At 38.6% G+C, this 17,723-nt stretch overlaps 1 protein-coding gene across 1 annotated transcript in view; it reads right to left on the bottom strand.

Annotated features, from left to right (window-relative positions):
• Positions 1-17,723, bottom strand: part of OPN4 (opsin 4) — a 531,222-nt gene that overhangs the window by 145,327 nt on the left and 368,172 nt on the right. The window contains exon 8 of the mRNA XM_044056590.1: positions 1,598-1,778. Coding sequence (XP_043912525.1) covers positions 1,598-1,778 — 181 coding nt within the window. The remainder of the gene's footprint in view (positions 1-1,597; positions 1,779-17,723) is intronic.

Here is a 17,723-nt window from a genome sequence, read left to right as displayed (position 1 = left end):
CTATAAAAGTTTATAAGCCCAATTCAAAAACTGAATGGGGCACATATAGCTACCACCCCTCTATTGCTTGGAATAAGCTCCCACTTGAAATTAGGACCCTCACACACCCAAAACAATTTAAATCTGCCACCAAAGAATACTTCAAAAGTCATTTGACTTGTCACTGTACTCACCCTCTATGACCACAGCCAACCTATAAAGAAATCCATCTAAATCTGCTTACTTCTCACTTCTCTCTTCCCTCTTCTAAATTCACCCTATCTCCCTTTCTCACTTCTTGCTGTGCTCCTTCTCTCCCTACTACCTCCTAACCTCACTTCCTATCCCTAAATCTACAAACACCACTTGACTTATTTGTACTGTATAAGTCATTTGTAATACTTAGTATAAATACTTAATTCACCATGCTCCTTGATTAATTTCCTGTGCATTAGTATTCAAATTAACATCTTAACATTTGCTATCTACATCTACTCTATACACTTATGAGGTTTTGTGATTACTGTATGAACTGGAAATTACTACTGTTCTCTACTTGTTTGATATATTGTCTAATTTGTTTGTATTAATGGAGATTTTTGCCCTGGGCCTCCACTGAAAAAGAGCTTTGGCTCAATTGGACACTTCCAGTCAACAAATGTATAACAAATAAATAATAAATTAATGTGGGCTGCTGCTTTATTTTTACTATATCTTATACAACTGGTCAAATAAATGGCAAGTGTAGTGCAAAGGAAAATGATCAAGACTGCTCAGTACTATTATTGAGTTCACATTTATTTTGTGATTACTGATGGCAAACATAAGGGGAAAAATAATATAATAATGAAAGCTGCGCTTTCTAAATACTAAACTGTATTACAGTGCCTATCCAAGACTAAAGAGGAAATATGTTACACTAATGCTTCTATCTCTTACTTAAAATGTAATCTCTGTAATATCTCTGCACAATCGTATATATTGCATGAAGAAACTGTATCCATTAAAATTACATTAACTAGTGTAGTGTTTAAATGATTTATTTTTTGGCGAATGTAGTTGCATCGCTTTATACTTAGCAGATCTCTCTGACTCCCTCATCATACAAATAAATCCCACAGCTTTGAAGACTAAAAGCAGTTCATCTCTTCTTATGCTATAAAACCACACTTTGTGCCCAGCCAAGATACAGAAAAGTAACAACAATAGTCTGTTCTTTGCATCTGTCTCTATGAAGAAACAGATCTAAATTACTTTCCTGTTTATATTTTTGTTCTAGACTAGATAATCTGTGCATGAAAATTGCACGTCCGTCAAAGAGATACAATTAAAATACTTATTTCCCTTTACTTTGAAGTCAGTAGTGAACCTGAAGAAGTTATTTGGTTTCAGTACATTGTTCAATGGAATGAAATTTTAGCAGCAACGTAGACAATTTACTGAATTTATGATTTAAAAAAAAGTTAATTACTTTTTATTTGACTATTCTTCAAAAAAGAAGCAGGTGAATTGGTTAAGAATGTAAAAAAATATACAATGAATTATTTAATATATTTCTTGTACCTGTACAGTAAAAGTAGACTGGTCTGAAATTCCATTTAAGTAAATTTCTTCTTACCGATTCACTATCTGAAACAGAAGATAGCCGTCTCCGTCCTCGAGGCAGTGCACTCATCTCAGAACACTGGCTAGTGATAGTGGAACGTCTGGTAGAATAGTAACTGCTGTATGATTTAAAGTCCTTTTGAGGTATTCTGAAGAGAGGTTTCAGGCAAGGCACATACTTGGCTATTGCTGTCCTAAACAACAGAAAAATAAAAGTTATTTGAGAAAAAAAAATTCAAAACAGTTTAAAACTTCTTCACTAGCTAATTTGTTGAGCTACATACTACATTCCAAAGACATGCATCTGGAGCGTTTCTCCCCGGGCCTCCGCTGAAAACAGGCTCTGTGGAACCTAGTCGGACATTCCCGGTCAACAAATGTTAAATAAATAAAAACTAAAAATAAAAAAAAAAAAAGCATACTTAATGAATAAATCTGCAAAGCTTTTTTTTCTTTTGTTTATATAATCTGTGAAGATATGTATCTTTTTTCATTCTTTAAGGAAATATATCTTACTGGTTTCAGTTATTTTTTTTAACAACAACTGGCATTATTTTCATTTCATACAAACTGATCTTCACTGGATAATATTCCAAGCAACGTAAGACATAGTGGAATTTTTTATAATAATATGATGATGATTGTGTAAAGACTCTTGAAGTGAATACTTTAAGCAATCTGTGTGCACTTACATGATGGAAGTACTATCTAGCTTATACTGAAGGTCTGATTTTTCATTAAACGTTGTGGACAGGCTCTTTGTCATGTACATGCTCCTATTAGGTTATATAGCAAGGCAGTGAAGAGACTCTTGCACCATTTTATGTTATTACAAATTTTTATACAATTTATTGTGAAAGCTGGCCAGCAGTGAACTTAAAATGTAGCATTGCACATCATTGCCCATAGATGCTGAAGGTATATTACTGACAGCAGAACCCTACATATGGTCAGAAACATGAGTTTACTGTTCAGTTCTGTTTTCCATGGGAATTGTGCTAGACATTGCTGAATTCAAAACCACAGAAAATTTCAAGATGGCAACACATATTTCAAGACGTGTATCCGTATTGTGGATTAATTTTGATACTCTCTATTTAATGTAAAACACTATTACATTGAAGTTCCTTTGCAACCCTTTCCCCTAGCTGTACATAGCAGGCTCCGGTTACAAGGCATTCGAGAGAGACCCTTGCTAAGTGCCCTTCTCTGACAATACTCTTTCATTGTGACTTCTTGCTGTAGCACAGCTCTATCCCCTGTGTCTGCCATTTTCTGACAGCCTCTTTATCCAATTGGCTTTTCTCCATGAGTCAACTCTGGAGCCATGTCTCCTTGATGCATCCTTACACCATCCTTTATGTCTCCTGATGTGACTTATCCATTCCCTGTATGTTTTATGATCCCATTCTATTTTCTCAGTCAATGCTTTATCACCTATGTTTCCCCTGTGAAACTATATGCTTTTTCCACAACATTTCTACAGTATATCAATTTACCCCTTTCTGACCCATTCCATCATTGTATACTGCTTTATGACCATAGATTATCCCTTCTGTTTTTTTGTCTGTGACCTCACTTCATCTTTTTCTAGCCTTTGTGTCCTATTTATACATATGTCTTCTTACTGTGGCCACTTCCCCATTTGTCTTCTTTTGAAGAGCCTACTGTACCTACTTTTGATTTTTGCCCGTGAGCTCTCTCTCCATCTCTTATGAGTTTGCTCTCTTTCCTGACTGCATTTTTATGTTCGCCTTCTGTGTTCATGCTCTACTGTCTTCTCTCAATGAATAAGTCTTAATTCTTGTCTACTCTGAGTTTGTACCTCACCTCCAGTATCTCCTCTTGACCCACAGTCAAAAATTAATACAGTAGTGATTAACACTAAATGATATGATAAGAACACTATTGTTAATAAAATAACAGTGAAACTTAGAATCCATTTTAACACATGATGAACATTTTTGCAAGGTGGCTTTGACTTCCTGCAACCCCCTCAAAATGGGGGACTGCTGTCATCATACCACCCTGACTCCTACTTCTTATATACACTAACTTATATCTTGGAGTAAGAGGTGCTCGGACATACTACAGTCTCAGACCTTATATATGACATGTATCAATCATACTTGTGATCACCCTTTTAGAAAATTGATTACAGGTGTATCACAATTCTACCTGAAACCCCTGTTTGCTCACTGTGTCTGCACTACATCCATCCCTCGTATCCTTTCTTTTGTCCTGACTCCATGTTTGTGGTTTGAAGTACATGTTCCCACCCGTTTTCTTGCAAATTCCTTTTTTTTTCCTCTCAGCATCTCTCTTTCACTTCTACATCTTTGCTCCATCCTCAGTCTCTGCTCTTTGATCTCCATTAAACCTGTCTGCTTTCTGCATCCCACCTTTATTTCCTTTGTCTTCTCTCTCTCTGTTTTAAAGGCATCCATTGTCTACTATATGTAACACCAGCCCATCAACTCTGTCTTTTCCCTGTGATTCCACTGCAGCCACCGTGCCCTCCATATCTTCACTTCAGTGTCTGCATTTGTTCTCTTTGTCCCCAATCCATCTGTGTTTGTTCTTTGTATCCCAGATCCATTCTTTGAGCCATCACTACATGCATATGTCTCTGACCTTGCTGCATTCTTTGTATTTTTCTCACCTCCTTCCATTCAGTTCATAGTTGCTCTGTGTCCACATTCCCTTCACTTTGTTTTATATGTATTTTCATTCTCCCTACTGTGTCTTCATATGTCCCCATTCTAATCTGCTTATTCTGTGTTCTCACTCCGTCCCCAGTATGTTCTCTTCATGTCTTTATCCCATTTCATCTTTCTCTGTATTTCAATTACATCAATGTTTTTTCTGCATGTCCCCCAAATGTCTGTTTTCTGTCTCCATACTAACTGAATTCCTGTGTGTGTGTGTGTGTGTGTGTGTGTGTGTGTGTGTGTGTGTGTGTGTGTGTGTGTGTGTGTGTGTGTGGTCTCTTTCTAGTCCCATTTTATCTACTCTCTCTTTTGTCTGTCTCCTCAAACCATTGCTCCTGCTCTCTATGTCCCATTCCTCTCTGCTATGTTGTTTGTCACCCACTTCATCCTCTGTCTGCTTTCTGTATCCATGCCCTACCCAGTATCTTCTGTCTTTGTCCTTCATGCATCCCCATATGAATTTGTGTTTTCATTTTATCTCCTGTACCTGTTCTCAATGGCCCTGTTTCAACCTTTGTGTGCCCTGTGTTCACTATATGTTCCCATATCATTCCTGTCTGTCTTCAGTGACGCCAGTTTTGCTATCTTATATCTTCTCAATTCTTCAATACATGCAAGTGGTTTCTCATTGTGTCACCATTCCATTCCCTTTGTCTTCTCTGAATTATGGCTCCAACTGAATTTAATCTTATTTTTTGATCACCATTACACATCTCCATTGTGTCCTCTTTCTTACCCCATTGTTTTCTGTATGTATCTCAACTGTATGCTTTCTGCTTTGTATGTATTCTTTCAGTCACCTGTATCTTCTCACTGTGTAACTGCTTCATCCTGTTTCCTTCTCTGTACATTTCATCTCAACCATTGTGTCTCCTCTGTGCTCCACTCCAAATCATCTCTCTTTAGACTTTATTTTTTGTCCTCACTATATTCACGTTTAATTTTGATCTTTCTAACCTGTCACTAAATTCTGTGCATCCTGGCCATATTCTGTGTCTATAAACCATCTTGTGTCTGCTTTCTATATCCTGATTCTGTTCTGCATCTGATTTTTGGGTAAACACTTCATCTTGTTTTATTTTTCTCTATTTCATTGCACTCACTACATCTCGGATGTTTTTTTTTTTTTTTAGCCCACCTTACCTCCACAGTCAAAAATATCTACTCAGAGTTACCAATACGTTCCACTTCTCTATTCATTGTCAGCTCATCATCCATTCTGCCTTTACCTGTGACCTTATGTCTTCTCATTTGTCTGACTTTGGTGCTCCTACTCCACCTTGTGAACCCTTTAATCCCATTTTTTATCTGCCTTCTGTGGCCCTCACTACATAGTATATCCCTTTTGTATGCCTTCTCAAGCTGTAACTGCTCTTTGTCCTCACTTCACCTCTTACACAGTCTCTATCTCTCTTTCATCCGATCCATTATAGTAATATATGGAATTTGTCAATTTAAATATTTGGCACCATAAGCACTGTTCAGTGTACCAAGATGTGGATCTTATGGCCTGTTTTCCTGCATACTGTTGCACAGGCCTAAAGTAAAATAGATGGAGGTCTATGCCCCCACTTTATCTTCTGTGCCTGTTCTTTGTTTGCTTTGTCTGCTGACTGTAGTTACTATTCTTCCTTCAGTCTGTTTCGCTATGTGTGCTCATTTAGCATCATCTTCTCACTACATCCCTTCATGCACTGTGTCTTAGTCCATCTCCCTTTGACTTCACTGTCTGACCCCTGTCTGTTTTCTGCTTCCTCTCTTCATGTTCCTTCTTCATCTTGTGCATCTTCTGTGTTTCTACACTCGCACATATTTACTGTATGAATTCCATTCTTTTTCCTTATGTGTCACTATATCCTTCTGTCTACTCTCCTTTTCAACCATATATCATCTGTGTCTTCTCTCTCTCTAAACCCAAGCTATCTTGGGTTGTTCTCCTTTGTTTACGTAGTGTATCTTTTCTCTGTCTCTTCACAGTAGCCCTTTGCCTACTGTACCTGTCTCCTTTTCTTCCCATGTATTTCCCTCAGTGGTATTATTTCATTTTTTATCCCCACTCTCTCTCTCTCTCTCTCTCTCTGTCCCCTGCACCACTCCCTGTACCACACCTTCCCTGTGCTTTTGCCTGTGTGCCCAGTATGCCCACTGTACTTTATCTTCTGCCTGTATTCACAGTTCTTTTTATGTGTTTGCTGTCTCCTCACTGCATTCTAACACCTTCTGCCTCACATCATTGCATCCCTTCTGCTTCCTTAGACTCATGTCTGTCCCTGGATCTTATATAGGTGAACCTTTCCATTTTGTCTCTCTGCTATCCACGACCACAGTTAGTCTCCAGGATTTGCAGTTTGTTTTTGTATATTCTGTGCATTTACTCACTGAATTCTGATCTAATTTCTGTGCATCCCCAGCCCTGTGTCTTTGCTATATGTCCTTATGGAATCCCTTTGCCTTACAAATGTCCAGTCTTTGAGATCCCAATCTGTTGTTGTGTCTCCTGTTTGTGATCACACATCACCCACTTCCTGTTTGTGAACCCACTTTATTCTTCTGTCTGCTGAATGTGATCTTGCTGTATCTATGTTCGTACCATTTGTTCTTAGTCCATGTTCTGTATATTCGCTCTCTGTCTTCTTTGCATACCTCTGTTTGCACACTCTGACACATCTATTTGCCTTTTCTTTGCATCTCCATTCCTTCTATTGTGTTTCTCTGTATGTCTTAACTCCATCCAGCCTCTCCTGTCTGCACCCTCATAGCTAGAGGATATGTAATTAGGACAATGAGAGTAAACACGAAAGCAAGGGTAATGAAGATGACCCTTATTCTGTTCTCTGAATTTTGAAGTCTTGCTTCTTATGCTTGAGTTGGGAGTCATGACTTCATTTGCATGGGTTCTCTGTTTCATTCTGACCCTGTCGCTCCTTTCCTGGCCCTGAGCGTATTACTGTGTCAGCCCGTTGTGCACTCCATTCTTCCATGTGACTTCAGTTAGTAACCCTTTCTATTCCTGTCTTCTTTCTGTGTCTTCACTCACTGCCACACATCTGCCTCTTCTGTAACAGTAATGATGCGACTACAATCATTTCTGTTCTGTGATTTGTGTATGACCCCACTCCATGTCATATTTGCTCTATATGCCTTCATCTGGTATCCACGTCTTTTTCTGTGTCCCTACTCCATCTGTGTTTTCATATCAGTATCCTACTTCATATGTTATTTTGTTTGCGTCTTCAGTTTTTCCCATTATCCATGCTATATATCCCCAAGTCTATCTATTGTATCCTCTTTGTGATATTATTGCACTACATATACTTTTTGTCTCACATTCCATCCTGTGTTTTCAGCCATCACGTTTGTCTGCTGTATGCCTCCAGTCTATTCTTTATTAGCTGTACACATGCTGTGCATCTGAGTCTTACTGCTTTGTTGTGTCTATCACCACTCCATTTCCTGTCTTACATCTGTGTGCCCATGCTGTCCTGAGTTTGCTCTGTGTTGTCACTTTACCATTGTCTTTTTCTTATCCCTTACTCAGTTTTTACCTGTTGAATTTAACCCCAATCCATTTCTTCTGTGTCATTGTTGCCTCATAGTGACCACACACTATTTTGTGACTTCTATCTCTCTCCTCATTATATTCCATGCCTGCTGTTTCATGCATCCCATGTGTCTTATCTGCATGAATGCATGTAAATATATATGTATGTATGAGTTTATTTATTTATTACTGTGAAGGTAGGTGAAGGCTGCCAGCCTAGCCAGATAGAAATTTGTAGATAATTCTGTCATTTGTAAATATTAATATAAGCCACAGGCTTGTTCTCTTAAATAGATGAAAATGCTGTTAAATGTTGAACTTCAAAAATGTAACAACAGTGCACTCTGCTGTAGGAAAGCTGATATGTCAAGCATTGTGTAATTATTTGATGTCAAAACTCAGAACAGAAATGTCTAAATGAAAGCATTCTTCCTGTTGTTTTGAGGCCAGAGTTAATGGCTAAAATTTACATGTATAATTTCTTTTATTGCTCTGGCTTCCTGACCAGCTGCAAAATCAAAAGAGCTATTAACCTCTGAGTTTCTATTAGCCTGGGAAAAATAGAAAATTGTTAAGAATGATGTAATGTGAAGCAGCACTGTGTTATCAATTTAAGGAGAGAGAATCAGAGAGCACTTGGCATTGTCTTGAGAACATTTAACTGACCAGCACTCTGCCTGTGTTCTGTATGTAAGTAGAATCTTAGACTTCAGTGTTTCTCCTAGATATAACTAGGAAATAGGAAGATTAGATTAGTTTTTTCTGTATTGATGTAAGAACTTTTCTACTGTATTATTTTAAGCATTTGTCTATGATCTCTGAACTCTTGACTAGCACTGTGTAGTAAGATGTGTTGTCTTGTGTTTTTATTATTTATTATTAAATATTTTAAACCTTTCAACTGTGGCTGTTTTGTGTAGAGATAATTTAAACTCTATAGTACATTGCATGTATGTAGTGATACTGTACAAGTCACTCCAATAAGCTTTGCTGTTCAGTCATCCTTACCATTTGGATAATAATATTGCACAGTAATAATTGGACACCCTTTGTTAAGGGCCTTTTTAGAAGCCGATATTAGTGGGTGGTGGCAGCTGGTACTACTTTTAGACTGGGCAGAAAGAGGGCACAGCTGGAGAATCTGTGCCAGCCTTCCCCAGGAGTGTCTGTGTGGTTGTATATAACTCTTATCTCAAAGTGTGCATCTGTCAGCTACTTTGGCGGGGACACCAAGCACTCGTTGGACAGAGAGGGTGCTGGAAGTTTTAGCTTGCCCACTAGGCTGAGATCTGGACCATATAGCTGTGCCAGTGGGGAGTCTTATTGTGGATCTGGAGAGAAAGGGAGAACAAGCCCCAGACTGACTGTGATCTCTGTGTGCTCTTAAGGGAAATTGTACTTTGCTGTGTATGTATTTGTTATCCTCCTCTACATGGATGCCCCTCACTGGTATTAATGGTGAGGATTGAGGCTCCTTAATTGCTGGGCCAGTGCATGGGCATCACAATTACATTTTTGACTGGGAATGTCTGCCTGGAAACTTCCATTTCCAGTGGATTCATGAGGAGAAAAACTCCATTAGAAAAGCAGCAACACTGAAATATTAAGTATAAAATTTGATTTGTTACCAGTATAGAAAATATAAAATACCATGCAATGTAAAAAATAACTTTAAGAATATATATCAGTAAAGCTGTGTATGGTTATGAATAAACTGGAAGTACCCTTACTATACAGTGATCTTAATGAATCTATTAATACAAGTCATAACAAGATATAGTATAGTATAGTACACAATTAGAGTACATTTGGCAATGTTCATCAGTACCATTAGTTTGCCATTGCAATGCACTCAAGAGGTGTCTGCAAAGAAATACGTCACCAGAAAAAAGGATTTATAAGAATAAGGAAAAATATGTAGTACACAGAGTGCTGTGATTACACCCCAAATTCACAAAGACAACTGTTAAACGCTTTTCTGACATTATCTCAAGCTAGAGCTCTGCATCTTAGTCTTTGTTCTTTGTTATAGAGCTATGGAGGTACAGTTGCACACATTACTCCATAGATTGCTCAAACAGTGCAATTTCCACACAGTGTGAAACAGTATACCTAACACAAAGAAAGCTTCAATAATGGTAAGACACGTTCAGTAGTAAATGATCCTAAGTTTAGTAATGTAGGTCAACAGTAGGAAAGATGAGGGAGTGTCTGGTGAATCAGACTGAGGCAGGTTATCAGACAGAGAAGAATTGAAAGAGTATGATATAGAGTCAGTTGGCAAAGAAAGCATGCCCAGACAAAGATGTAAATATGTTAGCTGGATTTTCAGGTCATGATATGCATAATACCTCAAATGACAAAACAGGAATGGCTGGCAAGAGTAGAATCTCCAGATCAATGTTTAAGTAATACAACATTCAGATTTCTACTGTAGCAGAGAATGCTTTCTTTTTAGGTCCAGACCTAAAGGCTATTGTTTAAGGATAGAAAGATAATTGCATAGCTTGCCAACAGCAAAACAGTAGTACACACCATTAAATGTTTTTTTTTTTTTATGGAACATTTTGCCAGCTGATGCCTAAGTTCATGCTGAGTTGTCCAAACAGTAAAGCTGTGGAGTAAGTGTGAAAGAAAAGATTGATGTATGTAAGTAAATTTTAATTGAATGAAACTCACTTGATAGTCAAACTATTATAAATGTTTCATAGATAAACAAAGAAGAGTTCAGCCATGGTAGTCTCCATTAAAATGCGCTGCTATGTTTTAGCTTGTTCTAGTTTATGGTGGAGGGATTGGAGAACATATACAGAATAAAGAAGAGATGTCAGAATGTGTGAATTAGCCATTGACATCCTGGAACTGAGTCCCTACCTTGTATCATTTGACACATTTTTGATTAGTTCTAATCATGATGCTATTCTTATGTTTGTCAAATTTTAGTTGATTATAAAAGATACAACCAAGAATGTAGTAAAACTGGTTTCCTCATTGGGTTACAGTTCAAGAGAAATTATGTGACTATGCAAGTTGATTGACTTAGGGTATTGGAAGTGTCTGGCATTTATTTTGCAGTCATCCAAGAAAATATTTCAGAAGTGTGGTCGACCATGTCTGCTGATGACTGCAAGTTGAAAACTGTTATCCACTCATACAGTGATAACTGACTCACGCCAGTTGGAATATGCACATACCTGGTATACCAGGAACACTCTCAAGGTAGCACAGTAGCTTTTGGAAAAAAAGCTGTTCCCACCTCATACGTTATAAATGGTACTCCTTGTCTGACTGATACAGTCATAAGAGACCTGGGTACTCATGTGGGCAACTCTCTCATTTGACTATCATGTTTCTATCACAGTCAATAAATCCTTCTGTCTGTCTCAGTTAATTTCTAAGAAAATATCTTCAAGATTCAAAAAAGTCATCTTACCACTGTACTTCTCTTATCAGACCCATCATGAACTGCAGCCCCTTTTAGTATCTACAAATCCAAGCATATCACTCAACTGGAAATACCCCAAAGATTTCAAATTAAAAAGTAAATAAATAAATAAAGACCAGAACTCCTTCAGTTATACTGATAAAGTATTATAACTCTCCTTATACAAAGCTTGCTAGCTACTTTGAGGTTACCTGTGCCTCACATTTCAAGCCACAAAAGACTCCATCTTATTTGACCTCCTCTTTCCAGTGCCTCTTCAAACACTAACACTAAGGACCTAAAGCAACACCAATAAAAAGCAAGACTTGCTAGAGGGATAGATTTCTAATCAACATATATCCAGCCTATGAAATAATTTCTCTTTACAGGTCATATAAGGTATTACTTTGGCTATCTTTAGAGGGGTAGTCTTGATGATTAGCTGAATAAACACAAAATTATATTAGGATTTTCTTGTATGGTCCTGGTCTAGTTGGGAGGAGAGCACTCTTAGCTGTTTGTAAAGGGTAGAAAGAATGTTTAAGGTTTGTCTTCTTAAAGTTGTATATATCAAGATATCTTATGGTCTGCTTGATCACTTACCTAGTTTTGTTCCTGTGCAAGAGGCAAAAGACTGGAGGTTCTTATAAGATAAAGAATCAACTAAGTTGTAGAGAAGTTCAGATGAAACCTCATTGTGTTAATCCACAGCTGCATTGACTAAAAGCAAGATTGTAATGTTGAATAAATAGACTCTAGGTCAGCTAATACAACAGTGAAGTCATCTGCCTACTTAACAAGTAGTAAATCTCCACAGTGCTTAACCATGTCATTCACAGCTATTGTGAAGAAGAGTAGGCCTAATATGGGGTAAAGAGGAGCTCCTAGGTTCAAACGGAAGAAATTGAAAGAACTCTGTTCTACCTCTCCTCCATGTCCCTTCTTAAATACTAGAAGTGAAACAGTGGTCTATCAGGCCCTGCTTTAATTTACATAGACATACTCTGCCAAGTGATTTTTGATACATACAAAACAAGAATATCTACCAACTGGCTGCAGTTTAGTTGATTACAGATATAGTCAATAGCTTGCAAGTGTGCAGTGTTTGACCCGGTTTTGGCCTAAAAGCCATGTTGCATGCTGAACATAAAGTCTGACATGATGAGATGGTGCAGAAGTAGAGAATGCACACGTTTCTATGCATGTAGAGAGTCGAGAAATAAGTGCTATGGGATGTTAGTTGTTGAAAGTAACGTACAACTTCCTTTGTACAAAATAGGAAAGCCTGCTTCCAAATAGCAGAAATGTGGCCATCTTTGATAGAATAATGGATGAGAATAGAAACTAGATAAAAATAGACTTGGCTATAGTTTGTAAGCATTCAGTGATCACCCTTGGCAGGGGACCCTGGTTTAAGTTTATGTTTCCATACTGTGCTTGTACACTTTCCTTAGCAAATGTAAATAGCCAACCCTTAGTGATGTGAGTTATCTCCTTACCATATACCATATACAATTTTACAGTGTTTGAGGTAAACAGTGTGCTATTTTCACAATTAATTTCATTCATAAGCACCACCCCATGAACATTTTCTTGAAACTGAAAAAGCCTGACATGACATTTTGAAAGACTATACCCACAGTCTCTCACTTCCTGCATTAGTGTATAAGCTACCATTTTTCTATGCTAGCTGCAACAGTAAGGAAGTCTTATAACCTAGTAAGACACTTTGTCAGCTATTTCTCACAGGTTTAACACATATCCTTGAAAATGTAACACATTTGATGCTCTGTTAGTGAAATCATATAAATAATTAGCTGTTCTTCTAAAGTAGTATGGTACTTTTGATTACCCACAATGGTCTGCACATGTATGTAAATTACTGCCAGTACCTAACTTGACATAATTTTATGAGCATGGTCACAAAGAAAAACTGAGTCAGCAGTAAAAGTGAAATATGAAAAAAATGTATAATCTTTGTTTTGTTTACAAACTACTTGCTGGTTTAACATCAGGAATATATTGATTGATTGATTGATTGATTGATTGATTGATTGATTGATTGATTGATTGTCATTTGTTAATCGGGTTGGTCCAACTGAGCCAAAGGTCCATTTTCAGTACAGATCCATAGTAAAAAGCTCAAATTACAAATTACAGTCATACACAAAAGCAATTCAGTCATATAAAAAATAATTCAGTCATATACAAAAGAAATTACATCTCAAACAGAGTTAATACAACAAAGATAATAACACAATTAAAGTTATGTACAGGTTTTTGTAAAAAAAAATGAAGTGAAATAAAGTACATTATCAACAAGATGAAGGGGCAGTTAGGGGTAGGAAAATAGGAGTTATTTACACATAGAGGGAGCTGTGGAAGTTTTCCCATGGAAGAGAGAGGGGTAAGAAGAGAAGAAAGGGAAAAAGATGGTAAGCAAAAGGAATAGGTTTTTGGGAATTCAGACTGGAGCTAGACAGGGACAAGAGCAGGTGTTCTGTAGGTAGCGCTTGAGTGCTAGTTTGAATTGTGATTTATGGGAGATAGTTCTTATATTGTAAGGCAAGGAGTTCCAGGTGCGAGCAACTGAGTATTCATATAATGACTTGCCAATTTTTTTAGATGATTTGTATATGTCCAGCAGATGCTTATCTGATGAATGGAGTTGTTGTCTGTATTGTGATACAATATTAGAGATAGAGGGGCAGGATGTAAGGTTGTAAAGAATTGAGTGGATTGTAGCCAGTTGTGGAAGAAGAAGTTGAGTTGTGAATTCCGGCCATTGTAAAGATGTAAGGTGAGAGACTAGTGATTGGAGCGGACTTCAATGGGCATGTTGGTGAAGTAAACAGAGGGGATGAGGAAGTGATGAATGCAGAAGGTCAGATGACTGTGGATTTTATGGCTGTGGTGAATACATATTTTAAGAAGAGGGAGGAGCATAGGGTGACATACAAGAGTGGAGGAAGATGCACACAGGTAGATTATATCCTATGTAGGAAGGCCAGTCTGAATGAGACTGGAGACTGTGATGATGTTGGTGATCAAGAATGAAAGCAGTGCCAAGGATGAAATTGGTGATTGTGAGGTGGAGTTCAGGGAAGAGTTAAGACAGGCACTGGGCGGGAGACTGCTAGGAAGGTGCTTGGTGTGACATCTGGACAGAGGAAGGAGGACAAAGAGACATGGTGGTGTAATGAGGAAGTACAGGAGAGTATACAGAGGAAAAGCTGGCGAAGAAGAAGGGGATTGTCAAAGAGATTGAGGAAAGTAGACATGAGTATAAGGAGATGAGGCGCATGGCAAAGAGAGAGGTGGCTGCTAAGGGAAGGATAATATATATAGAGAGTTGTGAGATTTGATAAGGGGATAGTGAATCAGGAAGGATGAAGAATGGACAGGCTGTTGGCCCAGATGACATACCAGTGGAAGCATGGAGGTGCTTAGGAGAAATGGCAGTGGAATTTTTAACCAGATTGTTTAATGAAATTTTGGAAAGTCAGAGGATGCCTGAGGAGTGGAGAAAAAGTGTTTTGGTACCTATCTTTAAGAATAAGGGTGATGTGCAGAGCTTCAGTAACTACAGAGAGATAAAATTGATCAGTCACAGCGGTTAAGAAGGGAGGTGATGATTAGTGATCAGCAGTATGGTTTCATGCCAGGAAAGAGCACTACAGATGCAATATTTGCTCTGAGAGTGTTGTTGGAGAAATACAGAGAAGGTCAGAAGGAGTTGCATTGTGTTTTTGTGGACATAGAGAAAGCATATGACAGGGTGCCTAGAGAGGAGTTGTGGTATTGTATGAGGAAGTCAAGAGTGGCAGAGAAGTATGTAAGAGTGGTACAGGATATGTACAAGGGAAGTGTGACATTGGTGAGGACTAAGGTGGAGGTGAGATTACATCAAGGATCAGCTTTGAGCCCTTTCTTATTTGCAGTGGTGATGGACAGGTTGACAGATGAGATTAGACAGGAGGCCCCGTGGACTATGATGTTTGCAGATGACATTGTGATATGTAGTGAGAGTAGGGACCAGGTTGAGGAGACTCTGGAGAGGTGGAAATATGCTTTAGAGAGGAGAGGAATGAAGGTCAGCAGGGCTAAAACAGAATATATGTGTGTAAATGAGAGGGAGGAGGGTAGAGGAATGGTGAGGATGCAGGGAGTAGAGTTGGTAAAGGTGGATGAGTTTAAGTACTTGGGATCAACAGTTCAGAGTAATGGTGAGTGTGGAAGAGAGGTGAAGAAGAGAGTACAGGCAGGGTGGAATGGGTGGAGAAGAGTGTCAGGAGTGATTTGTGACAGATGGGTACCAATAAGTGTGAAAGGGAAGGTCTACAAGAGGGTATTTAGACCAGCTATGTTATATGGGTTGGCAGGAGTCAGAGCTGGATGTGGCAGAGTTAAAGATGTTAAGATTTGCACTGGGTGTGACTAGGATGGACAGGATTAGGAATCAGTATATTAGAGGGTCAGTTCAGGTTGGACAGTTTGGAGACAAAGCAAGAGATTGCATTGGTTTGGCATGTGCTGAGGAGGGATGCTGGGTATATTGGGAAAAGGATGCTAAGGATGGAGCTACCAGGTGAGAGGAAAAGAGGAAAGCCTAAGATGAGGTTTATGGATGTGGCGAGAGAGGACATGCAGGCGGTTGGTGTGAAAGAGCAAGATGCAGAGGACAGGAAGAAATGGAAACAGATGATCCACTGTAAGAAGATGATGATGTAAAGATGTAAGGGCAAGGCAGTGATGGGATTTGTAGCAGAGGTTAGCAGCAAATTTAGCTATTTTATTGTAGGTTTGTTCTAGTTTGCTGAGAAGAGAAGACTTAAGGTTAGTGAGGACTGGGGCTGCATATAGTAGACTGGGTAAGAGGAGAGATAAGGCTAGGGTGGGTTTAAATGAGTTAGAGAGAAATGTGTGATTTTGGTGTAGTAGGCCAAGTTTTTGGTGAGATTCTTTTATGCATAAATTGATATGAATGTCAACTTTTAGTTAATTGTCAATGGTAACACCGAGTAGCTTGGTATGTGGTTTGGGTTTGATTATGGTGTTGTTATAGGAGGTAATGGTGAAGGAGGATTTATGTTGTGCAAAGCTTTTTGGAAGGAATAATAAGAGTTTAGTTTTTTTGGGGGTTTAATATTAATTGGTTGTCGGTGAGCCAGGTCTCTATGGATGTGAAAGTATCTTTGGTATGTGAAAAGAGTTCAGGGATGGTGTTAGCTGTGGTTATGAGGGTGGAGCCATCAGCATATTGTAAAAGTGTTGAGAGGTTAGTAGCAGAGTGGACAAGAGGGGACCCAGGATAGACCCTTGGGGAGCTCCTGTGTTGATGGGCAGAAAAGGAGACATGGTGGTTTGCCAGCATATAGATTGAAGTCTGTTAGATAAATAACTAGAAAACCAGGATATGGAGAGGGGGGAGAGGTGAAGGTCTGAAAGTTTAGTTAACAGTTTAGAGTGGGAGACTGTATCAGAGATCAAGAAATAGACAGGAGAGAAGTAGGTTGTTATCACGGCCTTCTGCCACTGTTTGAGTGAATGACAGAAGTGCAGTAGATGTGCTGTGATGAGGTCTAAAACCATGTTGGGAAGGAGTGAGAAGATTATTTTCAAGCAATTATTTGAGTAGCTGGGAGTGAATGCATTTTTCAAGTATCTTGGATAGTGGGGATAGTATAGCTATGGGACGATAGTTTGAGGGGTAGTGGAGTTACCTCCCTTGTGGAGTGGGATTCTGTAAAAGGATTTCCATATGTTGGGGACAAGAGCCTCAGTAATGGAGTGATTTATAAGGATAAAAATAGGGGAGACAATACAGCTGGCAGCAATATTAAGAAAGTGTGTGTGGGGGGGGAGATTGTCAACTGTGGGAGAGCAAGGTTTGAGTTTGTTCAATTGGGATTTGATAAAGGAGATGGGAACAGGATGGAAGGAGAAAGTGTTAGAGGAAGCAGGTCTGTGAGATAGGAGCAGGGAAGAGGGGGTGGGACAGTGTTGTTAGCCCTAGAATTGCATCTATGAAATACGTATTTAATAGGGTAGTAGTTTCTGTGGCAGTATTGTGAGGGAAGTGGTTGGGGGTAGGAGGGGTAATAGGGTGGAGAATCCTGTTAATAGTGGACCAAAAGTTTTTTGGTTTAGTATGAGGGCTGCAGTGTTTGGAGGTGAAGAATGATTTTTTTATCTTTGATGATAAGTTTTTACATGTGTTTCTAAGTTCTTTATAAGACTGGAGTGTGGTTGGAGTTTTATTTTTTAACCAGGTTTTCCAAGCAATATCCCTCTGCCTCATAGTTGAGCGTGTCTACTTAGTGAGCCAGGGAGCAAACATTAAATTATCTATAAAACACAGATGAATTAAAAGTGTAACAATACACTTTAAGTGAAGGGTGGACAGTTGTGGTTAACAGGCTCAAAGATGTTGAATGACTGTAGTCCTTGTGTGATCCTTTTT

The sequence above is a fragment of the Protopterus annectens genome, chromosome 14.part0 (assembly GCF_019279795.1).
Source record: "Protopterus annectens isolate FY-2018-M chromosome 14.part0, PAN1.0, whole genome shotgun sequence".
Lineage (NCBI taxonomy): Eukaryota > Metazoa > Chordata > Ceratodontiformes > Protopteridae > Protopterus > Protopterus annectens.
Note: the sequence above shows the minus strand (reverse complement) of the source record. Positions and strands in the feature narration are given on the sequence as shown.